Source organism: Oncorhynchus kisutch, linkage group LG1 (genome assembly GCF_002021735.2).
Source record: "Oncorhynchus kisutch isolate 150728-3 linkage group LG1, Okis_V2, whole genome shotgun sequence".
Classification (NCBI taxonomy): Eukaryota; Metazoa; Chordata; class Actinopteri; order Salmoniformes; family Salmonidae; genus Oncorhynchus; species Oncorhynchus kisutch.
The window spans coordinates 62728258-62754148 of NC_034174.2; the positions used below are offsets into that span (position 1 = coordinate 62728258).

The following is a 25891-nucleotide window of genomic DNA, read 5'->3' on the forward strand; positions in this document are numbered from 1 at the left end:
ATCCCTGAGCAGTTTCCTTCCTCTCCGGCAACTGAGTTAGGAAGGACGCCTGTATCTTTGTAGTGACTGGGTGTCTTGATATACCATCCAAAGTGTAATTAATAACTTCACTATGTTCAAAGGTATATTCAATGTCTGCTTTTTTTTCTCCTGCCAGTGTCTCACTTCCACATTGGAGGTGAAAGGTGGCCGAACTAGAGCAGTGTTTGTCAGACCATGAGACATCCAGAAAATCATTCTTCTTACGTAAATGTCTGTAGCGTCCGAAAGGTTTGGGAAATCGGTACCGTAGATGTGATTTGTTTGGTAGCAACAGAACCGTTCGAGCTACAAAGGAATGGGTAACACATTTTTACTCCTGAACTTATTTAGGCTTATAATAACAAAGAGGGTGAATACTTAGACTCAAGGCACTTCTTTCTTTTTTTAAATGTTATTTTTTACATTTTACCCCCTTTTCTCCCCAATTTCACAGCATCCAACCGTTAGTAGTTACTATCTTGTCTCATCGCTTCAACTCTCGTACAGGCTCGGGAGAGACGAAGGTTGAAAGCCATGCGTCCTCCGAAACACAACCCAACCAAGCCGCAGCATCCAACCCGGAAGCCAGCCCCACCAATGTGTCGGAGGAAACACCGTGCACCTGGTTAGCGTGCACTGCGCCCGGCCCGTCACAGGAGTCGCTAGTGCGTGATGAGACAAGGATATCCCTACCGGCCAAACCCTCCACAACCCGGACGACGCTAGGCCAATTGTGCATTGCCCCACGGACCTCCCAGTCGTGGCCGGCTACGACAGAGCCTGTGCGCGAACCCACAATTTCACTTTGACATTATGGGGTATTGTGTGTAGGCCAGTGACACAAAAATCTAAATCGAATCAATTTTAAATTCAGGCTGTGTAACAACAAAAGGTGGGAAAAGTCAAGGGGTGTAAATACTTTCTGAAGGTACTGGATCCATTTTACGGTTTAGAAATTCAAACACTATGTATCTAGTCCCCCAACTAAAATGTGTCATAACTATTTGGACAAATGCACTCATATGTGTGGTAAAACATTTAGTATTTGGTTCCATATTCTCAGCACGCAATGACTACATCAAACTGGTACACTCCCCTAGTGTGTATGGGTGTGTGGGTGAATAGATACTTGAAGAGAAGGGATGGTCTACCTGTGCGTGTGGTGCCTACAGCGGCGGAGGGCTTGACAGCCATGTCGTCCCACCTCAGACAGGCCCACAGTAGCCTCAGCATCAGACTGACCCCTGCCAGGGACTTCACTGTCTGGAGACGGTACCTGCAGAGACAGACAAATAGGTTACCACACACACACACACACACACAGGAGCACAAGCGCGTGCACACACACACACAAACACATATTGACATACGCACACAAGTGTCTGGGGTCACCAATGGAAAATAGACTACGCACGCATGCACATTACAGAGAGTTCAGGAAGTCTATAAGTCAACCCTGGCAGCCTGGTAAAATGACCGTGTTACTTCCTTGTTTCCGAGGTTGGCTATGAACCTGACTCTTTGGTATGCTTCCACAGCATTAAATGGCTCTATTGGCCATTTAAAAAGGGGACAGTCTAGGTGTCTGTCCCAAATGGCACTCAAATCCCAATAGAGTGCACTACTATACCATAGTATACCATAGGGCCCTGGTCAAAAGTAGTAGGGAATAGGGTGCCATTTGGGATACAAACAGAGAAAGCCATTCCCCCTTTCCCAGAGTGACTGACTTAACCACAGGCAGGGAAAACATCCTCGGAGCGGTTAAAGCACAACGCGAATATCCTGACACTTGCAGACCGCCAATATGATTCACGTCTAGCAGTAAAAAGGCAGTAAAAGGCAGTGGTCAAAATAGTCTGAGGTCTCTCTGAGAGCCACAGGGGCCAAACCAAACCCACTAACGGTAAACAGAAGGCATAACCAACAAATAAACAGGACAAGACGTGAATATTGTTCGCCGGAGCATTAATGCTCGAGAGGTTTCAGTTATTGTGGTGCAGTGACTGTATCATAGCTCAGAGTTGATGGAGTGCAAGGCTGAAACTAACGCTAATTGTAAATCAGATGAAGCATTAGAAAACCCATATATTTAAAGCCCTGAATTTTCTCTAGCCAGGTAGTCTGGAAAACCTCAGGGCCCTAATCATATCAAATAATGCAGCTAGCTAAGGCGCTAGCCCGTTGAAAACAGGTGCGCCAATGAGAAATCTTAAAAACTGTGTTCTCACCTCCATGTGATGCCATAGGTGGGCCTGGGCGAGGGGTAGGGCCAGATGTCCTGGGCCGGCTTGGCGTTGTAGCTGAAGATGGACACCTCACGGATGCCACCCCGCCGTGCCAGCTTCTTCAGGTCATTGTTGGGCAGGACAAAGATGCTCTTACGCTGGCTCTTAGTAACAAACTTGCGATAGGATGGCAAGGCGGTTCCTGAGCGCGTCTTCTTGGTGCGCGAGAACTTGAGGAGGCGAACGCGGCCCTTGGTGGAGGTCGACGAGGTAATGCCCCCCGAAACAGAGGAGGTTGAACGAGAGGACTCCTTGCGGGTGGCGAGGAGTGCGGTCTTGTACTCGGTCACCGTTTCGCTCTGGCTCTCATCCGATTGGCTGTCGGGCGTGGGTGAGCGCATTTTGGTCACGGTGGTTTTGGTCATGGTGGTGAGCGTGGACACCGCGCTGCTCTCGGTGGTTGAGACAATGGGCGCGGCCGTCGTCCCCGAAGAGCTTGAGACGCCCGCCGTTAGCCGAGACTCTGAGGATAGCGTGGTGGTGGTGGTTGTTGTGGTGGTTACCTGGGTGAGTATGGTGTTACAGAGGGATCCCACCCCACTGTTGCTGCTCTCCTCTGCAGAGCACACCGACAAGGGGGGCATTTTGTTGGGCGTGGTGGCATCGGGCTTAACTTCCATGGGCTGGGTGTTGATGAGCTGCTGGGTGCTTTGGGTGGTCATAGACCCGAGCGCTTCCACGTTGTTTTCCAACCTGGCCACCTTCACCGGGGGCTGGTAGTCCTGCTCCGACACTATGACCTTGCTCTCCAACTCTACCCTTGGAGCTGGCCTTGGTTCCGTGCTGTCCGGCCCGGTCCTCTCGGCTACAGGGGCCACATTGCCGTTGAACAGGGGCTTTAGGGGCGAGACTACTTGACCCTCTCCCTCCGCCTTGCCTAGGCTGTTCACTTTGACCTCAGAGCTGTTAGTGAGAGCATTGGAGGCCTTGTTTGGAGTTGGTAAAGAGTTGGTCAAGACTTTAGCCTCCACACTGTCATTTCCATTGATCTGAGGTAGAGAGGAGGGCTGGGACCCAGTGGCGATGGCCTCGATGCTGCTCTGTCCGTTGTCCTGCCTCTCCTCAGGCCCCTTCCCGTTCTTCTCTGTGCTTTGTTGGGGGGGTTTAGGAACGGTAGCTGCACTATGGCTGCTCTCCTGGGTTATAGTGCACGGAGGTATCGTTGTGGAGTGGGATTTAAAAATGGCCACTTCAGGTCTTGCACCCTCGGTGGAAACGGGCTTGGCACTGGTAGACTCTGATGGTCTGCCAGTGTAGTAGATCCCACCTGAAGTTTCCACAGGTTCCGCTGTGCTGCTGGGCCTTTTAAGGCCCTCCTGCCCTGAACCAGCCCCTGTGGGTCCTATAGTCCGCTCAGGGAGGTCTCCCTCCTGTTTCTGGGGGGTCATTTGTTTTTGTGTTCGTGGGGATTCTTCAGCTGGGGTCGCTGGGGCTGGCTGAGGGACCCCCTCAGCGGTCTTTGAAGGGTCCGCCTGCACCTCCCCTTTGACTGACAATGGAGCAAGTGCAGGTGGCACCGAAGGGGTGCTGAACTCCAATTTCACTGTGGGACTCTGGGTCTGGAGTGGGGTCTGTGGCAGGACCAGGGTGGTCTTTACTGGGGTAGGCTTGGCCAGGGCGCACTGAGCCCTCTGCTTCTCCTCCAGGGCGTGCTGCTTGACGCGCCGCTCCAGCAGACCGTCCAGCTTGGAGGCCTTGACCTTCTTCTTGTAGGCCACACGCGTCAGGAAGCCCTGGGCCACGTCCACCACGTCGTAGTTAAAGGGCCTTGCGTTCCCCTCACCGGGCTCCTGCTTCACGCACGTCATCTCCGTCTCGGTCCCTGGGCTGCTGCTGGTTCCTGAGAGAAAAACAAAATGGACACAAGTTACTGGATCATTCTTCTTATCCTCTCTCATCAGAACAATGGTAAAGAAGCTTAGTGCTCAAGTATGGAAGTATATGAGCCACGATTCACATTGGCATGTAGAGCAGTATAAGACCTGATGGATTCAATAATACATGTGACTGATATTGCATGTGTTATTTAGCGAAGTTAAAGCTAACAATCAATAAGGGAGTCAATGACAGTCTATAAAAGCGCTAACCTTTTTCATCGTCTTGTCCTGAGTCTGAGAGGCTAGGCTCCATCTTCTCTGCAGCCTCCTCTGCAGTGGAGTCTTGCATCTTCACTTTCGCTCGCCCGTCACTCTCTTCTTTCTTTCCCTCCTCTAGCTTTTCCTTCATCTTCTCTCCCGACAGGCGGTCTGCTGAGGGCTCTGGGGTGGTCGTGGTGGTGGCAGCACCCCCATCTTTCTCTACGGGTCTTCTGCTTCCCTGGGGTTCTGAAGCTACAGTTGTTTTGAACAACCTTGGCCTCGGACCCAAGTCCAGCAAGTTGCATTTCTCACCACATCTGGCAGCTGTGAAAGAAGAACACATACAGGTTTGAGTTATCATTGACACATGTACATTAGTTGAGTCAATTTCACAGGGGACATTATCCCATGTGACTTAATAATTGATCGCACATTTCTCACAACTTTCGGCAATTAAGAAGGAAGAGGAGGAGTTTGACAGCTACGTGTACATTTGTCCACTGAATTCCTTGATTTCCTTCAAACCAAATCAGAGATGGATAAAGATCTCTATTTGGATATAATAAATATTTTGCATTGACATTGCCAGTGCTGTCACAGATGCAATAAAGGCACAGATACAAAAGATGAGAGCTCTATTCATTTCTATGAAGAGGACACAAACTATAACGCTCCTACTGACCTTCCAGCTCGGCGCGGTAGTTGGCGTTTGTGTTGCCGGGCAGCTTGGTCAGGAAGCAGTGCACGTGCGTCTTGCTGATCCAGCTCCAGCCGCCCCAGCCCGTCACACGATACTCCTCTCCCTTCTGCTTCCACACCTTCACACGAGAGAGAGACGGAAAGAGCGGAATGATGGAAGAGAGAGAGGGTACAAAGGGATGAAGAAAGCAGGCAGAGAGAGAGAGAGATAGGAAGCGGACAGGAGTGAGAGAAGGGACGGGAGAGAGAGAGAAATGAGAGGGCCTGAAGGGTATTCACACCCACCATTAAGTAAACACATCTAGCAGGGCCACTATGTGAAAGAGGACACTCGCACCGGAACTCTGACACTCACGCCTCATCAAAGGGCTTTTTAGCACCGGTTGCCATTCTGGCAGGCAGGAAGTTGCAATTAAACACGTCTTAGCGATTAGCGGTGGTGGTGAACGGCCCGGTCATAAATAGAGTGGTAGAGCTTCGACTTAAAAGGGCCTGAGTTCGCTCAGTAAAAAGGGCCAAATGAAAACGGTGTATGTGTCTGTGCATGTGGAACAGCCCTTAACTGTGTGTGTGTGCGGGTGTGATTGTGTGTAATACCTGGTGCTTGATGGGAAATGTGTACTTGACCCAGGTGGCCTGCTGCATGGTCTCCTCGTCCTCCAGCTTCTTCTCCCTCTTCTTCACCTTCTCCTTCTCCTCCCGCTCCATTGATGTCATACGGTGTAGCCTGCATGGTGGCACAGAAAGGGGGATGAGAGAGAGAGAAAGTCAAAACACAGTCAGTTCAAAAGCGGCTTCCTTCAATGCACTCTGGTGTGAGTGAAAGGTCTGGGGTAGCCCGGATCATAAAGTAGAGGAGGGTAACTCCCTCGTTGCTCTTGGCAAGGCTCCGAGCAACACACACACAAACGATGTGAGCCCCTTGACTGATCCACACCCACATACCCACCCTTACTATAACATAATCAAGTATTTTAAAGAGGAGGAGATTTGCGGTCTTTACCCATCAGTAGAGCAGCATATAAATATTGCGCTACACGCCGGGGGTGGGCCATTGGGTCTGCTGCTGATCACCTCTGGGTAAACTGGTCTTAGTGGGACGGGAGGGGCCAGAGGAGCTGCTAGAGTGGGGTAACGTTCCATATGGCACACTATACCCTATGTAGTGCACTGCTTTTGTTGTACACTATATAGGGACACTATATAGGGATTCCATTTGGAAGGCACTATATTCCAATGTTTATACAAGCATATCCCTTTGAGTGCATAGTGAATGCATTGCTTCATACGACTTTTTACTTTTTATTTAACTAGGCAAGTCAGCTAAGAACAAATTCTTATTTACCACAACGGCCTACTTGTAAAGCCTCTACACCCCAAACCGGACGACGCTGGGCCAATTGTGCGCCGCCCTATGGGACTCCTGATCACAGCTCGTTGAGATACAGCCAGGGATCGAACCCGGGTCTGTAGTGACGCCTCTAGCACGGCAAAGCAGTGCCTTAGACCGCTGCGCCACTCTGGAAGCCCACCATGGATGTAACGATTCACCGATACACGGTTCAAATGTCTCGCACCAGACAGTTTACTTCCCCACGTGAGACTAGATCTGATCTATGAGGTACAGATGAACCTCTATATAAATAATCCTCATGGGAGCCTGGGACTTGATAAACCGGACAAGTACATCCAACAAGAGTCGAAGGACAGAGGGATACACTGGCTAGAACCTTCTCATCGTGGATCTGGTTGGACAAAAAAGCATGACGGAGGCTGGCAAATTGCATTTCCCCCACACGGTGATCATCAGGTTGTGCTGTAGGTGACAGGGCAACATATGTGGACTAAAAACAGCACAACACCGGGTATATCATAACGCATGAGCAAATTAATTAGACAGCTACATTAATTTTGAGAAACATGAATAAACAGTTTGGTTGAGTTTTTGGTCAAATTAATCAGTATGATAAGCAGCTAGCTAGCTAGCAGATCGCTAGCTCCCATGCCAATTTCAAGTCTTTCAAAACTAATATTTGACTAACTCGGAAAATATGAGGTTATTTCAGAATGAAAGTTTACTGCCTAGCACACTATGCTTTGTGACATGTTAGCTAGTTATCCCCAGTTAGATAATGTCAAATCAAATTGTATTGGTTACATACACATGGTTAGCAGAAATTATTGCGAGTGTAGCGAAATGCTTGTATTTCTGTTTCCGACAGTGCAGCAATATCTAACAATTCCACAACAACTACCTAATACACACACATCTAAAAAGGGGTGAAAGAGAATATGTACATATAAATATATGGATGAGCAACGACAGAGCGGCATAGGCAAGATGCAAAAGATGGTATAACATACAGTATATACATGTGAGTAGTGCAAGATATGTAAACATTATTAAAGTGGCATTATTAAAGTGACTAGTGATCCAGTTATTAAAGTGGCCAATGATTTCAAGTCTGTATGTAGGCAGCAGCCTCTCTGTGCTAGTGATTTGCTGTTTAACAATCTGATGGCCTTGAGATAAAAGCTGTTTTTCAGTCTCTCGGTCACAGCTTTGATGCGTCTCGTGTCTGAGCCGTTGAATTGCAACTTCAACGTTGTCTCTATACTGACATTTTGCTTGTTTGATTGCCTTGCGGAGGGAAAAACTACACTGTTTGTATTCGGCCATATTCCCAGTCACCTTTCCATGGTTAAATACGGTGGTTCACGCTTTCAGTTTTTCTTATCAATGGTTTCTGGTTAGGGTAGGTTTTAATAGTCACAGTGGGGACAACATCTCCTATGCACTTCCTTATAAACGAACTTACAGAATCCATGTATAAATCAATACTCAATATTCTCTGAGGCTACCCGCAACATGCCCCAGTCCGCATAATCACCTTTGTGACACGATGTTAGCTAGTTATCCCCAGTTAGCTGGTTCTCCCCAGTTAGATAATGTGTCTTCACTTATTTCTTTGTGACATTATGTTAGCTAGTTATCCCCAGTTAGCTCTATATCGTGGAGCTCCACCTCATAGGGAAGCTCTGCTCCTAGTGGTTTACCCCGCTGCCTGGGCAGTGAATAGCCTGAGAGAAGATTATGCACACACCTGCAACCAATAGGAGTACAGGTGTCACTATATAAGGGGACGCTTCCCCTCAATCAGTCTCCCATTATCTTCAGCGACAGGACTGGACTGAAGAAGCCTAGAGAGAAGAGAGAAGACTCAGGACAAACCCGCCGTAGATTTCCTGGTCTCGACGTCATGCTTCAATGAGCACGCATTTTCCACCCCCCAAATCTCTTTTTAAGAGCTCAGTGTCGTTGCTCCACTATGGTGGCTACGGACCCACACAAACTTAACTTATGTTTTGTGTGTTTGGGTTCGCAGCATGCTAGGGCGGCTTCACAGATCCCCCAGAATGCCCTAGATGCATCCTCCTTTCTTTCAAGGAAAGGAAACAGCGGTGGGCATTTTTCAAGGGAGATCTCCCTCTGGAAGACGCCATGTCTGTGCTAGCCTCAGATTCTGAGGCAACATATGACGATGGCGTCTCCGGAGCTGACGAGGATGCTGGGAAAAGCCCAGTCTACCGACCAATGCTGAGATGACCCCCCTCCCTAGGAAGATCAAGGGGAATTTCACATCTGTGGGTGAGGAAGAGACGGACTCTGAGTTTTCAGCAGCCCCCTCCTACGCAACGGCCTCTCTGCGCTCTGATTTTACAAGCCTCATTAAGCAGGCCGCGAGTAGCCTAGAGATTGTACTGCCCCCCATTCCCCCCAACCCGGAGGCGGCCCTTAATCTAGTCCGCGACGGGCGGCGGTGCCATTGGCACCTGCCATGCCCTTACTCACTAAGTCTGAGGAAGGTGCATGGGAATCGCCTTTAACATCCAGAGCGCTGATGAAGGTGTACATCCCATTCACCAGAATGGATGGTGAACAGCCTCAGGAGATCCCTAGGCTCGAGGACGTCCAGGCTGTGTACCTCGTCCCAGGTTCGAGGTCCTGGCCGTCATCCAAGAAACCCACATTACCCAGGACGAAGGACAGAATTACAGTCCAGCTGGTAGGGAAGTCATTCACTCTAGGAGTGCAAGCTGTAGCAGCAGCTAACAATATTGCCCTCCCGTCTCACCATGGGTAAGACTGAGCTATTGGGAGAGGAGATAGAGGAAGCGTCGAGAATTTCCGGCACCATCCTCCATCTCATACAGGCGTCGGCTGTATGCGGCGGGGAGGTCCATGGCCACTTTGGTGGTCGCAGAGCGTCTGGTGCACCAAGAGCGGGACCTGCCCCTCTGGCAGCACCAGAGAAGACAGCTGCCTCACCGGCAGTAGAGGTCTTCATCTCGTCGCCCTGGCAGCCTAGGGGCAGCCAGAAGAGACGAAGACCATGACGGGAGAGAGCGCAGCACCTCGCATGACATCGCCCACTGTTCATCCCCCACCCCTGCAAAGGGATGGAGGAGCTAATGTGTCCTTTGTTCATAAAGAATGTGTTCCATCTGACTTTGTCACAAGAGAACCTCTTTTCCATAACAAACTCGAGACTGTTCATGTTCCTTCTCTCCATCGCTCACCAACCTGTGTGTAGCACAGCCCACCAGGGGTGCGAATCTGAGCACACACAAGGATGTTGAAGGAAAATGACATGAGGGCAGCAAAGCGGATGCTCTTGATGAGCCGCCATGCTATACCTCATAAGAAACCTGTACCACACACTCACAGGAATAATGTGGTTAAGGGTTTAAAGAACAGCTAGCATACACAGACTCATGTTGGGCCGATGACGCAATCACTATTGGGAGAGGGCACACTAACACAGGCGAGCACCTCAGTGTAGCTCAGACCTGTGCTGCGTTCATGGAGGGCTGGAACCACAAGGTTACATGTTTAACCAAAGTGGCGTCTCCCCGGTTTCTCACAGAATGCGCTAATAATCCCAACTCTACACCACACACACTCTGAGGAGTAATGTGGATAAGGGTTTGAGGAACATCTTGCGTACACAGCCCCCATGTTGGGCCGATGACGGAATCGCTGTTGGGGGACGGTGCACCGACTCAGGCAGGAGTCTCAGTCAGTGCAGCTCAGACCCGTGCTGTGTTCACGGAGGGCTGGAATCACAAGGTTACACATATTACCAAAGTGTTGGCGCCCCAGTTTCTCACAGAACGGGCCAATATTTACTCCCCCTATCGAGGGGGGTCCACCCTGGGCTCTCCCACCACTTCAGTGTCAAGGGACAGCGGGGCTTGGGCCATAGAGGAATACAGGTCATTACTTCTGTCTGTACCACAGCTTGGCGCTCTCCCCCTTTCAGGGCATTACTCAGCAAAGCTGCACCCCCTCTTCCTGGCTAAGTCGGACGCTGGAGAAGGGTTATGCCATTCAATTTCACCGAACTCCTTCCCAGTTTTCGGGGTGTGGTGGAGACGGTGATGAAGATGCCAGAGAAAGTAGCCGCTCTTGTTAAAGAGATTACGGAACTTTTGGCGAAGGAGGCGGTCACAGTAGTTCCCCAAGAGCAAAGGAACAGTGGGCTATATTCGCCCTACTTCCGAGTGCCAAAGAAGACGGGGGAACGAGGCCGATATTAGATTTACGCACTCTCAACGAGAGCGTAGCAAATCGCCCTTTCGAATGCTTATGACAAAACATCTACTGGAATGTATCCACAACAAGGACTTTTGTGTAAGCCTAGACCTAAACGACGCATACTTTCATGTGCCAATGCATCCGCGTCACAGGAAGTTTCTGCGTTTCGCCTTCCAAGGGGTGGCGTACAATTATATGAGGATGCCATTCGGGTACGCCCTGGCACCTTTTCCAAATAAGGGATAAGGCTACTAGCCTACCTACTGGTCCCAGCCCCGTCAGCTGAGCTGGCGATCTCACACACACACACACAACACAGACAGTGATTCGCTGTGAATTGGGAAAAGAGCACACCTTGGCCCAGTCATCTAATTGTATACCTGGGATTACAGCTGACTATGAAGGCTCGAATTTCGGATCCTCTGCAGGCTGCCTTGTTGCTAGCCCTACGAAGGTTTCATCCAAATCACATGGACAGCGCATTCTGTCATGACACTCTTGGGACTCATGTCGTCCTCCCACTCTGTGGTTCCTGCAAATGCGCAGAACAAAGCAATGGTTTGCCCAACTATGGCACCATCGTTGGTAGTTCCCCTCTTGCTCAGAGCGGACATGAACTATTGGAGAGACCCGTTCTGACGCAGGGGGTCCCAATGGGCAGAGTGTCCTCCTACATTCCAGTGTTCACAGACGCTTGTCTGACTGGATGGGGAAGGACAGGTCAGGCTCGGGCGCCACATCAACCTCCTGGATTTGGAGAGTTCTACTGGTTCTGACCCACTTCGTGTCTACCCTACGGGGTCACAGCGTGTTGGTCTGGTCGGACAACCGAACCACAGTACCCTACATAAATCGCCAAGGAGGAGTCAGGTCTCCTGCACTCCACCGGCTGGCAGAGGAATTGTGGCTGTGGGCTCACGAGCACCTCCGCTCGTTGATAGCTGCACACATTCCAGGCTGTCAGAATGTCAGAGCAGACCTCGTGTCTCGAGACAACGAGTGGCAGCTGCACCCCGACATTGTTCTCCAAATATGGGAACGATACAGGAGAGCCGAGGTGGACCTGTTCGCGTCACGTGTGAACGCATTGTCCCCTATGGTTTTCCTTACGAGCCCAGGACGAACCACCACTAGGGATAGACGCCTTTACACACCAGTGGCCAGATGTTCTCCTGTACACATTTCCACCGATGTGCTACATTCTCCCAGGAGGGCAGTAAATCATACCAATCGCCAAAGGGCTCCATGGCACACGGAGATGACTCAAATGTTGATTGCGCCATCACGGCCAATTCCACAGAGAGGAGGCGATGTCTCAGGCGGCAGGCATGATAGAGCAATTGCCTCTAAATCGGCTAGCCACTGAGAGTCTGGCTCCTGAGAGGGACAGGTTAGAGCGCCGTGGGTTATCTGATTCAGTAATCAGAACCATATAGGGCTCGCTTGCCAGTTCCACATCCAGGACATACGCCAGCAGATGGAATGTGTTTTCACAATGGTGCGCCACAGAGAATGTGGACCCGTGTGCTGTCAGGTCGAGAGCTTGTCATGAGAGGTTTGGCAGAGACACCGTCTTCAGCCACCCTCTAGTGAAACGGTTTCTATTTGGAACGCGGCGGCTTAGGACAGCGGCTAGAGCCACGCTGCCCCAGTGGGATTTAACTTTGGTACTCGAGGCACTCCGCGAGACGCCGTTCGAGCCATTGAATCAAATCCCCCTCAAGATTTTGTCTCTGAAGACGGCACTGTTGCTTGCCTTGACTACAGCCAAGCGCGTCAGTGATGTGTGCTCTTTCGATGAGACCCGACTGCCTTGCCATCAATGGCGACTTGAGCAGAGCGGTGTTACGTCTTAACCCGGCAGTTATGCCGAAGGTTAATAAGAGCTCATATAGGTCACATACCGTTGTGCTATGGGCTTTCTCCCCCCCTCCTCATGTGGAGAGGAGAGGCTTCATTGCCTGTGCCCGGTGCATCGCACGGCAATGGTTAGGTCATCGCCTCAGTTGTTTGTGTGTCACGACGCTAGGACACTTGGTAGACAACTTTCAAAACAGCGGCTGTCTCATTGGTTTTGCGAAGGCATTGAGGCGGCTTATGAGGCGGCAGGGCGACCGCACTCGTGGAGTAGCGGCGTCTACGGTCTTTTTCAGAGGAACAGGGGTAGAGGATACTTGTGCAGCAGCGTCTTGGTCGTCACCATCTCCTTTCTATAATTTGTGTGACAGTACTATTTGACCCATCTTTAATACCGACAGAGTGTTGAGTTCATTATCTGCTTGTACAGATTAGTTCTGTATTATCTGCCCACTAGTCATTGCCGGTGCCTCGGGACTGATTAGGGCGGATTAGACCGATGACGCAGTACATTGTGACAGTCTGTTTTCACAGTGTGTTACAGTATTGCAGGATTTGGTCGCAGCCATTGATGGAACAGGCCTTTTCATTAAGTTGGGAAATGTTAGGTTAGGCAGGGAGTACATTTTAGAGTGTTATGCTCCGCCTTAAACCACTAGGAGCAGAGCTCCACGATATAGAACAATAGTTACCAGAGTTGTAACTCCAGTTCTATGAGTGGAGCGGAGCCCCATAGGACTTAAGGCCCTTCCGATCCCCCAGTTTCGCTGAAGATCATTTCTCGGGTGGCTGATTGAGGGGGAACCTGTACTCCTATTGGCTGCAGGTGTGTGCATAATTTTTTCTCAGGCTATTCGCTGCCCAGGCAAACCACTAGGAGCAGAGCTCCCCTATGGGGCGGAGCTCCACTCATAGAACTGGAGTTACAACTCCGGTAACTATCGACAATGTGTCTTCACTTATTTCTTTGTGACATTATGTTAGCTAGTTATCCCCAGTTAGCTAGTTATCCCCAGTTAGATAATGTGTTTTCACTTATTGCATCTGCATGCTTGTTGCGTTCTTCCTGGTGCACTTTGTTTGTGAGCCGGCTGCTGATTCTAAATAGTATAATCTAATTTGTTCAAAACAGTGGCAGCATGTTCACCAGTGGTCATTTGTTTTTGTTTTTTACATGCAAAAGTGAAATAGGTGTATTTCTGCTGCTGTTCAAATACACAGATCGCTTTATATACAGCATCTTCTCAAAGAAACCACCGTTCGTTCAAAAACTTGGCATTATATTTCTGTCACTCTGCTTTGTTGACATCTCCAACCACCCAGCGCCCCGGGTAGTCAGCAGCCGCCACTGGTCTAGGGTTTACACTTGTTCTAAGAAGTCAGACTTGGAAGTGGCTGCAGACTTGTATGATTAAATGGTATTAAGGCGTTATTTGAAGTGGTAATGACATGTAAGGATGACATAACACGGTAAAATAGGTTCTCTTGAAGACGATGCCAATTTCAAGTTAAAGACGTGGCTGTGTGTGTGTGCGCTTTGAGTCTACTCGCCTGGTGTGTCCCAGAGAGTCCTTCCAGACAGGGAGCAGGGCCACAGGTTTGATGGCACACTCCAAGATGGCCATGGCCAGGGCAAACTCCCTGGCCTTACTGCACATCTGCACCGCCTTAATCCAGTTGTTCCTGATGAAAACCAAAACAAAGTCAAAGGGAGTCAGACAATGGTGTTATCCATCATATGGAAGCATGGTGACATCACATTTTTATTTATTTGATTTATTTCACCTTTATTTAACCAGGTAGGCTAGTTGAGAACAAGTTCTCATTTACAACTGCGACCTGGCCAAGATAAAGCATAGCAGTGTGAACAGACAACAACACGCAAATCATGACAGTGCGACTTTATTTGTCACCTGGGACTGCTGGGGTCAGAACTGAACAAGAGCAGAGCACGCTAACGTCAATGAACATGTAAAAACAAATATGTTATCACCAAATAATGTCACAAATTAGTATCTGAATAATAGCCTGTGCCCCCCTCCCCTAACGAGGAAGAGCACACAATGGTTACACGAACACTTAAACCCCTTAAGGTCGATGTCCACGCCCCCTGCATGAATCTAATTAGCATAATAACAAATACAAATAAAAAAACGTTTAAGTTAGAGTTTTTTGCAATCGACCTCATCCGCCAATGTCGCACTTCTGCATCTGCGGTGAAAGAGCTAGAGCGGTGTTTGTCAGACCATGAGACATCCCGAAAAATCGGTCTTCTCACAAAATCATCTGTAGCATCTAAACGGTTTGACCTAAAAAACTATGGAAAGATGACTCCCACAAACACGATGGTGTTCTCCGTTTTGCTCTACGGCCCCCACAAGCATCTTGGGACTCGTCTGAAGTCGGTACAGCCGATCTGTCAACTTCTGTCTGTAGCGTCGGAACAGTTTGGGCAACAAAACTCACGAGTCCTCTGTGGAAAGGTGAGACTCTCACGAACATATACATGTCGGTTGTATTGTTCTAGGACATCCACAGGCCTCACAAGATTCGTCTGAAGGTCCCCCGGTACCAGTTGAAAACATTTATGGAAGTTTATATGGAGACTGTTTAATGCCAAAAATAAGGGGTTAAATAAATATCCCCAAAAAATTATGTTCCTTTCTTATATCTCTCAGATATAGGACACACTTCAAAATAAACTTCCCTTTGATTTTTCGGGGGGACTGTTGTTCAATGTAGCGAATATGTTATTCAACACATTTGTATGGGCCTACAGCAGTAAAGCAAAAAAATGGAATCATTCCCCCAAAAAAGGTATACTTCAAGGGGTCTCAAAATTCTAAATCAAATAGCTAAATGATCCTTGTTATGACCAATTCCATATAACTTAGTAGAACCCCCCTCCCCTGGCTTAGACTCTTAACAGGTTAAGAACATTTTCATCATATTTTTTCAAAACATATAAAATCAACCAACTAGGATCTCAAAATCACCCAGAGCCCACATTCCATCCGTACCTGTGTGAGGCCCAGTTGGGGTGCATGAAGGGTGCGGGCACATTGGTCTCTAGCTGGATGATGGTGAGGCGCAGAGTGGAGATGGTCAGCACTTTAGAGCCGTGGATGGAGCCGTTCCACTTGAAGTCGCCTGCCGGCGTCATGCAAAACTGAATAATAAAATAACAGTTTTATATATAGAGAGCTTTTCATTACACGGGGAAATCACAAAGCACTGTACAGCTAAAACTAAATTAAAAATGCTTTCAGGAGCAATTAGAAAAATAGACGGAAAAAACCCCCAGCTAAAATTAAACAAGGATGTAGGACCAGTACTGTACAAGATACAAACACGATTGAAAGGAGGCATCATAGACTTAAAGGGATACTTCAGAGTTTTTGGCAATGAAGCCCTTTATCTACTTCCCTCACAGTCAGACAAACTCATGGATACCATTCTTATGTCTCTGCGTGCGGTTTGAAGAAAGTTGCTAACTAGCGCAATTGCTATCCTGTAGACTTCCAGTCATTGCGCTAGTCAGCATTGGCTCGCAAAACTACCTCTAACTTCCTTTATATTGGACGCAGAGGCATAAAAGGTATCCACGAGTTCATCGGACTCTAGGGAAGTAGATAAAGGGCTTCATAGCCAAAATCTCTAAGTATCCCTTTAAACAGTTGAACTTAAAACTTATCGCAAGTGTTTATCTGCTCAAGTTTCTGTTGACTCCTTCAGTTGTGTGCAAGCTAAAGTTATCTTAAAGTTGACCTTGTGCGAGAGGTGTCGCCGCTTGTCCAGGTCCTCCCGGTGCTGGGGCTTGTTGAGGGCCAGCGTATTTCCGCTGTATTGGTTGTGGTAGACGCGGAACTTGCCCTCCTGGCCCAGCTTGAAGAAGTGGCTGAGTGTGCCCTTCATCACCACCTCCTTGCTTGTTAGGCTGCGCGTGCTGAGGCGCGACACATCGCCCGCCGGGGTCACCACCAGCACCTTGAGTGAGGAGAGGGGGGTCAAGTCAAAGGTAAATCAAATACATTATATTTCGATAACAGACGAGCGACACTTGAAATAAATGCATGATATTCTAAGAAGAAAAAAATGTGACCCACGATAACGAAAAATATAAAGTCATCTCTAAACAAAGTTTGGTACACCGGGCAACAACCTAAGGATAGCTAGGAATGCAATGGCTAATCAGTATTTTTTTGTAGATGAATAGTGATCACCTCTTTGCCCTCCTTGTAGCCCTTGTTGGCCTCGTGAACGGCTTCCTCCACCTTCTTGCTCTTCAGCTGGCTCAGCTTACTCTCCGGGTTACGCAGGCGGGTCACCATGCGGCCGCCCGGAGTGACTACCGTCCGCTTGCCACCAGTCTCGCCGTTCACCCCCTGGTCGTCCTGGCTGTTGATAGAAGACTGAGAGGACCTGTCGGCTAGGTCGGGCTCCTCCGGGACCCTGGGGGCCTCCCTGGCAATGGTGCTGCTGTTGCTGTTCTCCTCACCACCGGGCTGAGAGGGCTGGCTCAGGCTGGGGACCCCCTCTCCCCTGGGAGAGCTAGACAAAGAACCTGCCTTCTCTGCCAACCACAAAAAAAAATCACAACATAAGTCTCTATTTAAAATCATGCTTTAAAGGGATGTTATACGGCAAAATCTAAGTTTGACACATATATTTTCCAGACGTCAAAGTTAGTCATATGTCAAGATGAGTCCACATCCTATCTGTTTGCAGCTGGTACGCAATCATGTATGTAGATCCAGCTATATGCCTCGACCCAAACGAGCGAATAACCACCAGGGAATTAGGAAATTATACGGTGCCTACCCTTTTCATTCATTTTGGATTGTGGCATGTAATCAAATATACATATTTTTGTTTGCCTGGGATGTGGACTTCTCAAGAGAAGACCCAACAGACAGTCCCTTCAAAGTTCAAATGACATGAAATAGCTCCCTCTGGTGTCATGAATCAGCATGCGTGTCATTCCTGTAGCGCCCACACAGCCTTTTACACAGCCAATAGAGGTATGATGATTCATAGTAATGATCTGGACCCACGCATTAAAGGCATGACCAATCACCCCTAGACATTGATCCAAGGTCAGTTCTGAGTTTCCCTCCAAAAATGGTGAGAGAGGGGTAAGGCTGATTGTAGATCTGAGCCTAAGGTCAATGTCTACCCAGCGGTGAATATGGATGTCAACAGATAAGACACCAATCCAATGAAAGATTGAAGGTACAGTGTCAACATGACAGGAATGCAACATATGGCCAAACCCAACAAACCTTGTTTTATACCAGTAGTACAGTAAAGGTAAAGCTCTTTATTAAAATGCAACACATGAAGAAGGATATTGAATCATGGCAGCCATGATGGTTAAACTTCACAATGAGACATGTTCTCTAAGGGTAAGCATCCAACAGTGATGATAATGATAACAAGCCGGCAAGCCAGAAGCGAAGCACTTCTGCTGACTGGTTAAATAGCACCCGCAAGGCTCAGAATCAAACGCTATGTCTGAAAGTCATTGTGATTCATGCCAAGCTATTCAGTCTGATTGCATATCAAAGCAATTAGCTTTAAGCGTTATTTTGGAATGAAATAAAAGCAGGTATTCAGCAGAGTTGCGACAAGCGTTCAGTAACGAGGCTGAAATTCAGGTGTTTGAAAGGGATGAAAAATCCTACTGTTTGCGGGATAAATTATTGAGGTTCTTGACAGCCAATGAAATGATGGATGCAAGAGGGACAGCGACCAATGGTAGAGCGGTCCGACAAGGGTAAGGCGGGATGTGAGGAGAGGAACAACCCAAGCACAGGAAGTTAAAGGAGGGGGTTGATGAATGGGGTTCAAAGTTCACAGTGACACCACCCCCTTGGTACCTTCAGCCTCCTGCATTCCCTTCATGTTGGTTAGGGCCTCGTCCCCAGGCTCTCGGGCACCGGTAGGGAGGTCTTGCCCCCCCACGGCAGGGCTGGGGTCCTCTGTTGCGGGGAGGGTGGGTTGTGGAGCCAGAAGATCAGGATTACTTCCCTCAGGGATGGAGCCCTCACCAGTAGAGGGAGCCAGCTCAGCTACAACCATAGTCGCAGATATTCAGAATTTGGCAAACTATGCTACATGTTGAAAACATTCTAACTCCATTCAAATGTGCATTATCTTGGAACTTTTGGTGCCAAGATGGCAGCCAATAAAATGACACATTTCAAACAGAGTTGGTCAAAGTGTATGTATCAGACTGTGAGGAATATGCACAACAAGCACTTCCAGCATGTGTATATAGAATATGCTGTATTGTAATAAGACTAGCAGGCATTGTGTAAAACTTGTGAGTGCGCTTATTACAGAGGGGTTATCAGCAGTATTGCTGAAGTCATTGTTTTAAGATGACAAAGTGGTCTCCGATGTGTTGACAAGCAACACAAGGGATTTCTAATTGGCTCAGAAAGAGAAGAGAGCTGTGGGAAACGGATCAATAATTCATTAGGCCTTCATCGCTCTATATCAAGACACGGTAATATCAAACAGGCCGTAGAGCCTGTAGGACCACGATGTAGCAGTAGCTGTAGTTAGATGGTGTGTGTGTGTCTCTTACCTGTAATTGTGGTCCCCTCCTTGGTCGCCTGGTCATTGTCCTTCTCAGCCTTACCCTCCCCTGCTCCCACCTCATCTCCCTTCTTCTGGAGTTCATCAGTTTTCTCCTTGGGCTCTCCCCCCTCCGTCTCCTCCTCCTTCCGGAGAGTTTTCTGCGCCTCCGCCTTCTCCCTCTCCTCGGCCGCCCGGCGCTTCACCTCCTCCAGCTCCTCCTCCTGCTTGGCCCTCAGCCGGTCCAGGATCTCCTCTGGAGAAGGGAGAGGACACAGAATGATTGATTCATTTAATTGATTAGATAATTAAAATACATATTATGTATGTCTAAAAATGTTTAATTGTGGGAAAACTAAACATCTTTAAAACATTCAGCCAAAAATACAAAATAACTAGCAGTATATAGACTAAACACTATCAAGGACAACACAATAAAATCTGAGTTATTAGAGAATGGTGATCAGTCAGGTAGAATTTGAAACCAGCGGGGCAGCAGAAAATCAAGGCGCTGAGTTATGCACCCCTGAGCTACAACTTGACGGTCTCATATACGGTCTGAGCATAAACTACCGTTTTATTGACTAGCCTATAAAACAGTTATAACTCAAAGCATTTTTCGTATTCTCGCCAGCAAGCGATAGTGAGTAGAGTCAGTCAGCGTATGCATTCGCTATAGCTTCATCCCACACTGACAGAGAACGCTAAAATCAATACATCTTCTGAATTGACCACAGCGCAATTCTGCCAGAAGAATCAAACTAGAGGTCGACCGATTATGACTTTTCAACGCCGATACCGATTATTGGAGGACCAAAAAAAGTCGATACCGATTATTGGAGGACCAAAAAAAGTCGATACCGATTAATCGGACAATGTTTTATATATATATATATCTTTGTAATAATGACAATTACAACAATACTGAATGAACACTTTTATTTTAACTTAATATAATACATCAATAAAATTAATTTCGTCTCAAATAAATAATGAAACATGCTCAATTTGGTTTAAATAATGCAAAAACAAAGTGTTGGAGAAGAAAGTAAAAGTGCAATATTTGCCATGTAAAAAAGCTAACGTTTAAGTTCCTTGTTTAGAACATGAGACCATATGAAAGCTGGTGGTTCCTTTTAACATGAGTCTTCAATATTTCCAGGTAAGAAGTTTTAGGTTGTAGTAATTATAGGACTATTTCTCTCTATACCATTTGTATCTCATATACCTCGGACTATTGGATGTTCTTATAGGCACGTTAGTATTGCCAGCCTAATCTCGGGAGTTGATAGGCTTGAAGTCATAAACAGCGCATTGCTTGAAGCACAGTGAAGAACTGCTGGCAAATGCAGGAAAGTGCTGTTTGAATGAATGCCTACGAGCCTGCTGCTGCCTACCACCGCTCAGTCAGACTGCTCTATCAAATCATATAATAATAATATAATAACACACAGAAATACAAAATGTTTATTCTTTCAGTGAAATACGGAAACCGTTCCGTATTTGATCTAACGGGTCTAAGTCTAAATATTGCTGTTACATTGCACAACCTTCAATGTTATGTCATAATTATGTACAAATCTGGCAAATTAATAACGGTCTTTGTTAGGAAGAAATGGTCTTCACACAGTTCGCAACGAGCCGGGCAGCCCAAACTGCTTAATATACCATGACTCTGCTTGCACAGAACGCAAGAGAAGTGACACAATTTCCCTTGTTGAAAGAAATTCATGTTGGTAGGCAATATTAACTAAAAATGCAGGTTTAAAAATATATATTTGTGTATTGATTTTAAGAAAGGCATTGCTGTTTATGGTTAGGTACACATGGGTGCAACGGCAGTGCTTTTTTCATGAATGCACTTGTTAAATCATCACCCATTTAGCGAAGTAGGCTGTGATTCGATGATAAATTAACAGGCATCGATTATATGCAACGCAGGACAAGCTAGTAATATCATCAACCATGTGTAGTTAACTAGTGATTATGTTAAGATTTATTGTTTTTTATAAGATACGTTTAATGCTAGCTAGCAACTTATTTTGGGGGGAAGGATGGAATGGTGACAAAGAAAAACGGGTTGTTGCAGGCATCAGAAATAGCCTACTTCCTCTGTCATTTGTCACTTGACAGCATGTATGTGTGGGTGGTGGAGAAACCTTGACAGCAGCCTAAAGTGTCTTCGTAGGGGGCCCAGTCTGGGATCGCGCTCCCAATGTCAGCGTCTTATGGAGTGTGTGTGTGTGGTGTGTTTGTCTATGTGCATGTGAGAGAGAAAGTGTGTAAAATGCTCTTTCAGACATAATGTGATTTCCACAGTGCAGGAGTCGGTCGTAAGTAGACTCACTGGTGAGATTTCAAACCATTCATTCTCAATGGGAGGCACACCAACAGAGAACTGGATCTCAGCCTGTATCCGAGTCCATCACAATTGCACAGTTACAATAGCTTGGTCCTAGATCTGTTTATACTCTCTAACACAGTCCTACGGTCATTGCCATGTCAAACAAACAGATCTCGGACCAGGCTACAGATACAAGTCCCAATCTAAATAGCCTCAGCAATAGCATACATAGCCGAATAGCTGTTACAACAGCTTCCTATGATTGTCGTCACCTCGAGACCACTGATAGGTAAAAGGATCGGATAACCTTAACACCCTATCACATTCAACCATCCCATTTGTTCTTTCATCAGATCAGTTGTCATGAAGGAGAGAAGGAAACTGTTTGGAGCCCAGCCAAACTGGGACTGGAGATTAAAGTTATGTCATGGAATGGCTGTACTGGTTCCTATGGCCCTTCAACATGACTGAGTAGTATTCACTTAACTGGGGGAGGGTGAGAGGGAGGAAGGGGGGAAAGAGAGCGAGAGAGGGAGAGCAAGCGAGCAAGAGAGATCGAGGGAGAATGAGAGATGAGAGAAAGAGGGGCAGAGAGAAAGAGAGCAAGCAGGATAAAGAGAGATAGACAGAGAGGGAGACAGACTGGGCAGAGGAGGAGTCATTGGCAGGCTCTCTGGTGTTAGACAATGGAGCGCCTCACACTCTCAGAGCCAGGGACCTTTGGCTCAGCTGGACTGTCTTGGCTAACTTGGCTACGTATAGAAGACAGGAGGACACCCAGCACAGCCATGTCCCCCCTCGTCTTCCATCTCCCTCTCTTTCTCTTTCTTACATTTCTCTATCCTCTATCTCCGTCATTCTTTCTCCATCTCTTTCCTCCCATTTCACCTCCATATTCTTCCACTGTTCCTCAACCCCACCAATGACTATTGCCTCTCTATCCCCCCCCCCCCCTGCCCTCTCTCTCTGCCTCAGAGGCATTCAGTCCTGCCATCTTGGACCTCCTCCCAGTGAAGCCTGCTGGAGCAGTGCCACAGCCCCCAGAGCCTACAGCCAGGCCAAGCCAGTACAGGAGGAGATAGAGGCACTCAAACACAACCAGCCAGCCAACCTGCTACTGCCCCACTGATTAAGGCCTACTTACCCAAATAGGAGTGGTTTGGAAATATTTAGGATATTGCTTTGGGATGGCAGTGGTAAATCCACTATGATAATCTGACAAGAGGCGGGTGGGAGAGGGACAGCAGTATGCTAGTCACATACATTAGTGCTGAGCGATTAGTGCTTTTTGAGGTCGATTCGATTATCACATTTAAAAATAAAAAAAATCCTTTCAATTATTTTTTTAAAACATTAAATGCATGTGGGTTGAATGCTGTTACAACGGAATAAAACAATGAAAAGTCCCACGATGCAAGTGACTGCCAATTACTTATTAACCATCAGCTGTTCACATTACTTTACTTTAATAAAATATTTCTATTGTTGTGTATATTACAACTTTATTATTTAATTCAGTTATCATCTCATCTCTATAAAACTGCTACCTATGTGGTCTGACAAATTAATTATTTTAGTTGTTCTTCAAAGTAAGTTTTATGACTATGACTTGGCATAAGTTTTATGACTGCTGAATACCAACTATCAATCACTTAGATCATGTATTTTCTTCAGTCTCTTCCGTAGCATGGGGTAAAAGAAACAGACAGGACAAGTAGTTGTGCAATGGATTATGGTCATCGTAGTTAATTACAATTGTCTGCGCTAAACTATGTAGAACATTGGCCTGTTGGAAACTACAATTCCCATCTTCATCGCACAGTTCGCTCACGATGTGATTTATCTCTAGAGAAACTCAAACGCAATGTGCAATTTGAGCTCACAGAAAAAAACTGAACAAATTGGAATTCAAATAATGGAACTGACATGGTGAAAAATTACCCACAACACTACCATACACGGACTACTATATCTAGAGCCTTACATGATGTGCACGTCCCTCCTAACAAACATGCACACACACACAAAATGCTAATGTGCACAACTTTCATGAGTCATAATTGTAAAACCCATACACACACACCCAATACCATGGATCTGAACTGAGTAAGTGTGTGTGTGTGTATGCTGCCGTGCTGATCAGCACCCTCACATTACCAACACAGAGACATTGAGAGGTGCAGCCGTGGGCAGGAGGCAATCTGCAGCCTCGTTAGAACCAACCGAACAGAGAAAATGATGCCAATGATGAATATCAACAAAAGACAGAGTGTATCTGCGTCCCAAAAGGTACCCGGTCAAAAGTAGTGCACTACATTTGCCATTTTGGGACACAGTCAGAGTAAGTATTTGCTCATCACTTAACACCATTCATTCACCATAGGGGAAGAACTGAAAGGGGAATAGAGTAATAGACTAGTAGTTCTCTCCAAACCACTGAGCATTGTCAAGAGGCAAAACCAATGCATGATGGAAATGACAGAGTGGCCCAATTCAGAGAGATTGATAATCTATTCCATTGAGGCAGGCATTGCTGTAATTGTCCTCCTTTCCCTCAGACGGGCAACAGTCAAACAACCAATCATTGATTTTATTTGTCAGAGTCAAACACTAATTACTGGAATTAGCCGCTCTTGACTAAGTGTACATCCCAAATGGCATCCTATTCTCTTTATAGCACACTTCTCTTAACTAGAGTCCTATGGGGACTGGTCAAAGGTAGTGCACTACATAGGGAATAGGGTTCCATTTAGGACACAACCAAACAGTCTTATTTGAAGAAAAAGCCTAAACTTACTTTATAATGTAAAAACAAATACATAACAGCTTTACCCTACTAAACTGTGCTGAAAATTCACTGGGGTCTCAATAGATTCAATGTAAAGCTTTCACCCATCCAATGATAGTAACACAATGATAGACTTCAAAAGGAAGGAAACAATAGGATGTGTACTATGGGGAATGTAAGGTTAGTTATCTAACAACGTACAGAGAGCTGCATTCAATAGAAACGTTGTCAGTATGAAATACCGGTAGTTTAATAGTAAATAACTACGCAAAGAACTGGTAAAACCTTCTTCTGAAATGACTGTAAATGACAATACTAGTCCTAGAATTAGAGGTCAACTGATTAATCGGAATGGCCGATTAATTAGGGCCGATTTCAAGTTTGCATAACAATCGGAAATCGGTAATTTTGTGCGCCGATTAAATTTTTATTTTTATTTTTTAAATACCTTTATTTAACTAGGCAAGTCAGTTAAGAACACATTCTTATTTTCAATTACGGCCTTGGAACGGTGGGTTAACTGCCTTGTTCAGGGGCAGAACGACAGATTTTCACCTTGTCAGCTCAGGGGAGCCAATCTTGAAACCTTACAGTTAACTAACGCAATAACGACCTGCCTCGCTCTCATTGCACTCCACAAGGAGACTGCCTGTTACGCGAATGCAGTAAGCCAAGGTAAGTTACTAGCTAGCATTAAACTTATCTTATAAAAAACAATCAATCATAATCACTAGTTAACTACACATGGTTGATGATATTACTAGATATTATCTAGCGAGCATACAAGCATCTGACTTGCATCTGACTGAGCATACAAGCATCTGACTGAGCGGTGGCTGGCAGAAGCAGGCGTGTAAACATTCATTTAAAAGGCACTTTCGTGCGTTTTGCCAGCAGCTCTTCGTTGTGCGTCAAGCATTGCGCTGTTTACGACTTCAAGCCTATCAACTCCCGAGATGAGGCTGCTGTAACAGAAGTAAAATGGCTAGCTAGTTAGCGCGCACTAACTACAGGGACGGAAGCTATACTGTTACACTGGCAATACTAAAGTGCCTATAAGAACATGCAATAGTTAAAGGTTAATGAAATACAAATGGTATAGTGGGAAATAGACCTATAATTCCTATAATAACTACAACCTAAAACTTCTTACCTGGGAATATTGAAGACTCATGTTAAAAGGAACCACCAGCTTTCATATGTTCTCATGTTCTGAGCAAGGAACTGAAACGTTAGCTTTCTTACATAGCACATATTGCACTTTTACTTTCTTCTCCAACACTTTGTTTTTGCATTATTTAAACCAAATTGAACATGTTTCATTATTTACTTGAGGCTAAATTTATTTTATTGATGTATTATATTAAGTTAAAATAAGTGTTCATTCAGTATTGTTGTAATTGTCATTATTACAAATAAATATAAATATTAAAATCAGCATCGGCTTTTTTGGTCCTCCAATAATCGATATTGGCGTTGAAAATCATAATCGGTCGACCTATACCTAGAATAAATAAGAAAAAAAATCCCAAAACCTGTGTGTGTACCCTAGGCCTCGTTCAGTAGGTAAACGTTGCAGAAATGCCATTAAGAAATTTTTATTCTACTTTATTCAACATGTCAGATAGGGCATGT

The 25891-nt window shown here is 46.5% G+C and overlaps 1 protein-coding gene across 7 annotated transcripts in view; it reads right to left on the minus strand.

Moving 5' to 3' along the window:
* Positions 1 to 25891, minus strand: part of LOC109888832 (nucleosome-remodeling factor subunit BPTF) — a 53386-nt gene that overhangs the window by 18169 nt on the left and 9326 nt on the right. For 6 of the 7 annotated variants that reach the window (XR_004210680.1, XM_031829266.1, XM_031829294.1 and 3 more), the window contains exons 4-14: positions 19135 to 19380; positions 18422 to 18613; positions 16766 to 17115; positions 16311 to 16529; positions 15563 to 15711; positions 14094 to 14225; positions 5684 to 5813; positions 5070 to 5205; positions 4397 to 4711; positions 2253 to 4149; positions 1173 to 1297 (exon numbers count right to left, since the gene is read on the minus strand). Coding sequence is in view for 6 of the 7 variants with exons in the window: in XM_031829266.1 (XP_031685126.1) it covers positions 1173 to 1297; positions 2253 to 4149; positions 4397 to 4711; positions 5070 to 5205; positions 5684 to 5813; positions 14094 to 14225; positions 15563 to 15711; positions 16311 to 16529; positions 16766 to 17115; positions 18422 to 18613; positions 19135 to 19380 (3891 nt within the window). In the remaining variant the exon portion in view is untranslated. The remainder of the gene's footprint in view (positions 1 to 1172; positions 1298 to 2252; positions 4150 to 4396; positions 4712 to 5069; positions 5206 to 5683; positions 5814 to 14093; positions 14226 to 15562; positions 15712 to 16310; positions 16530 to 16765; positions 17116 to 18421; positions 18614 to 19134; positions 19381 to 25891) is intronic. The other variant, XM_031829303.1, reaches the window with a different exon arrangement.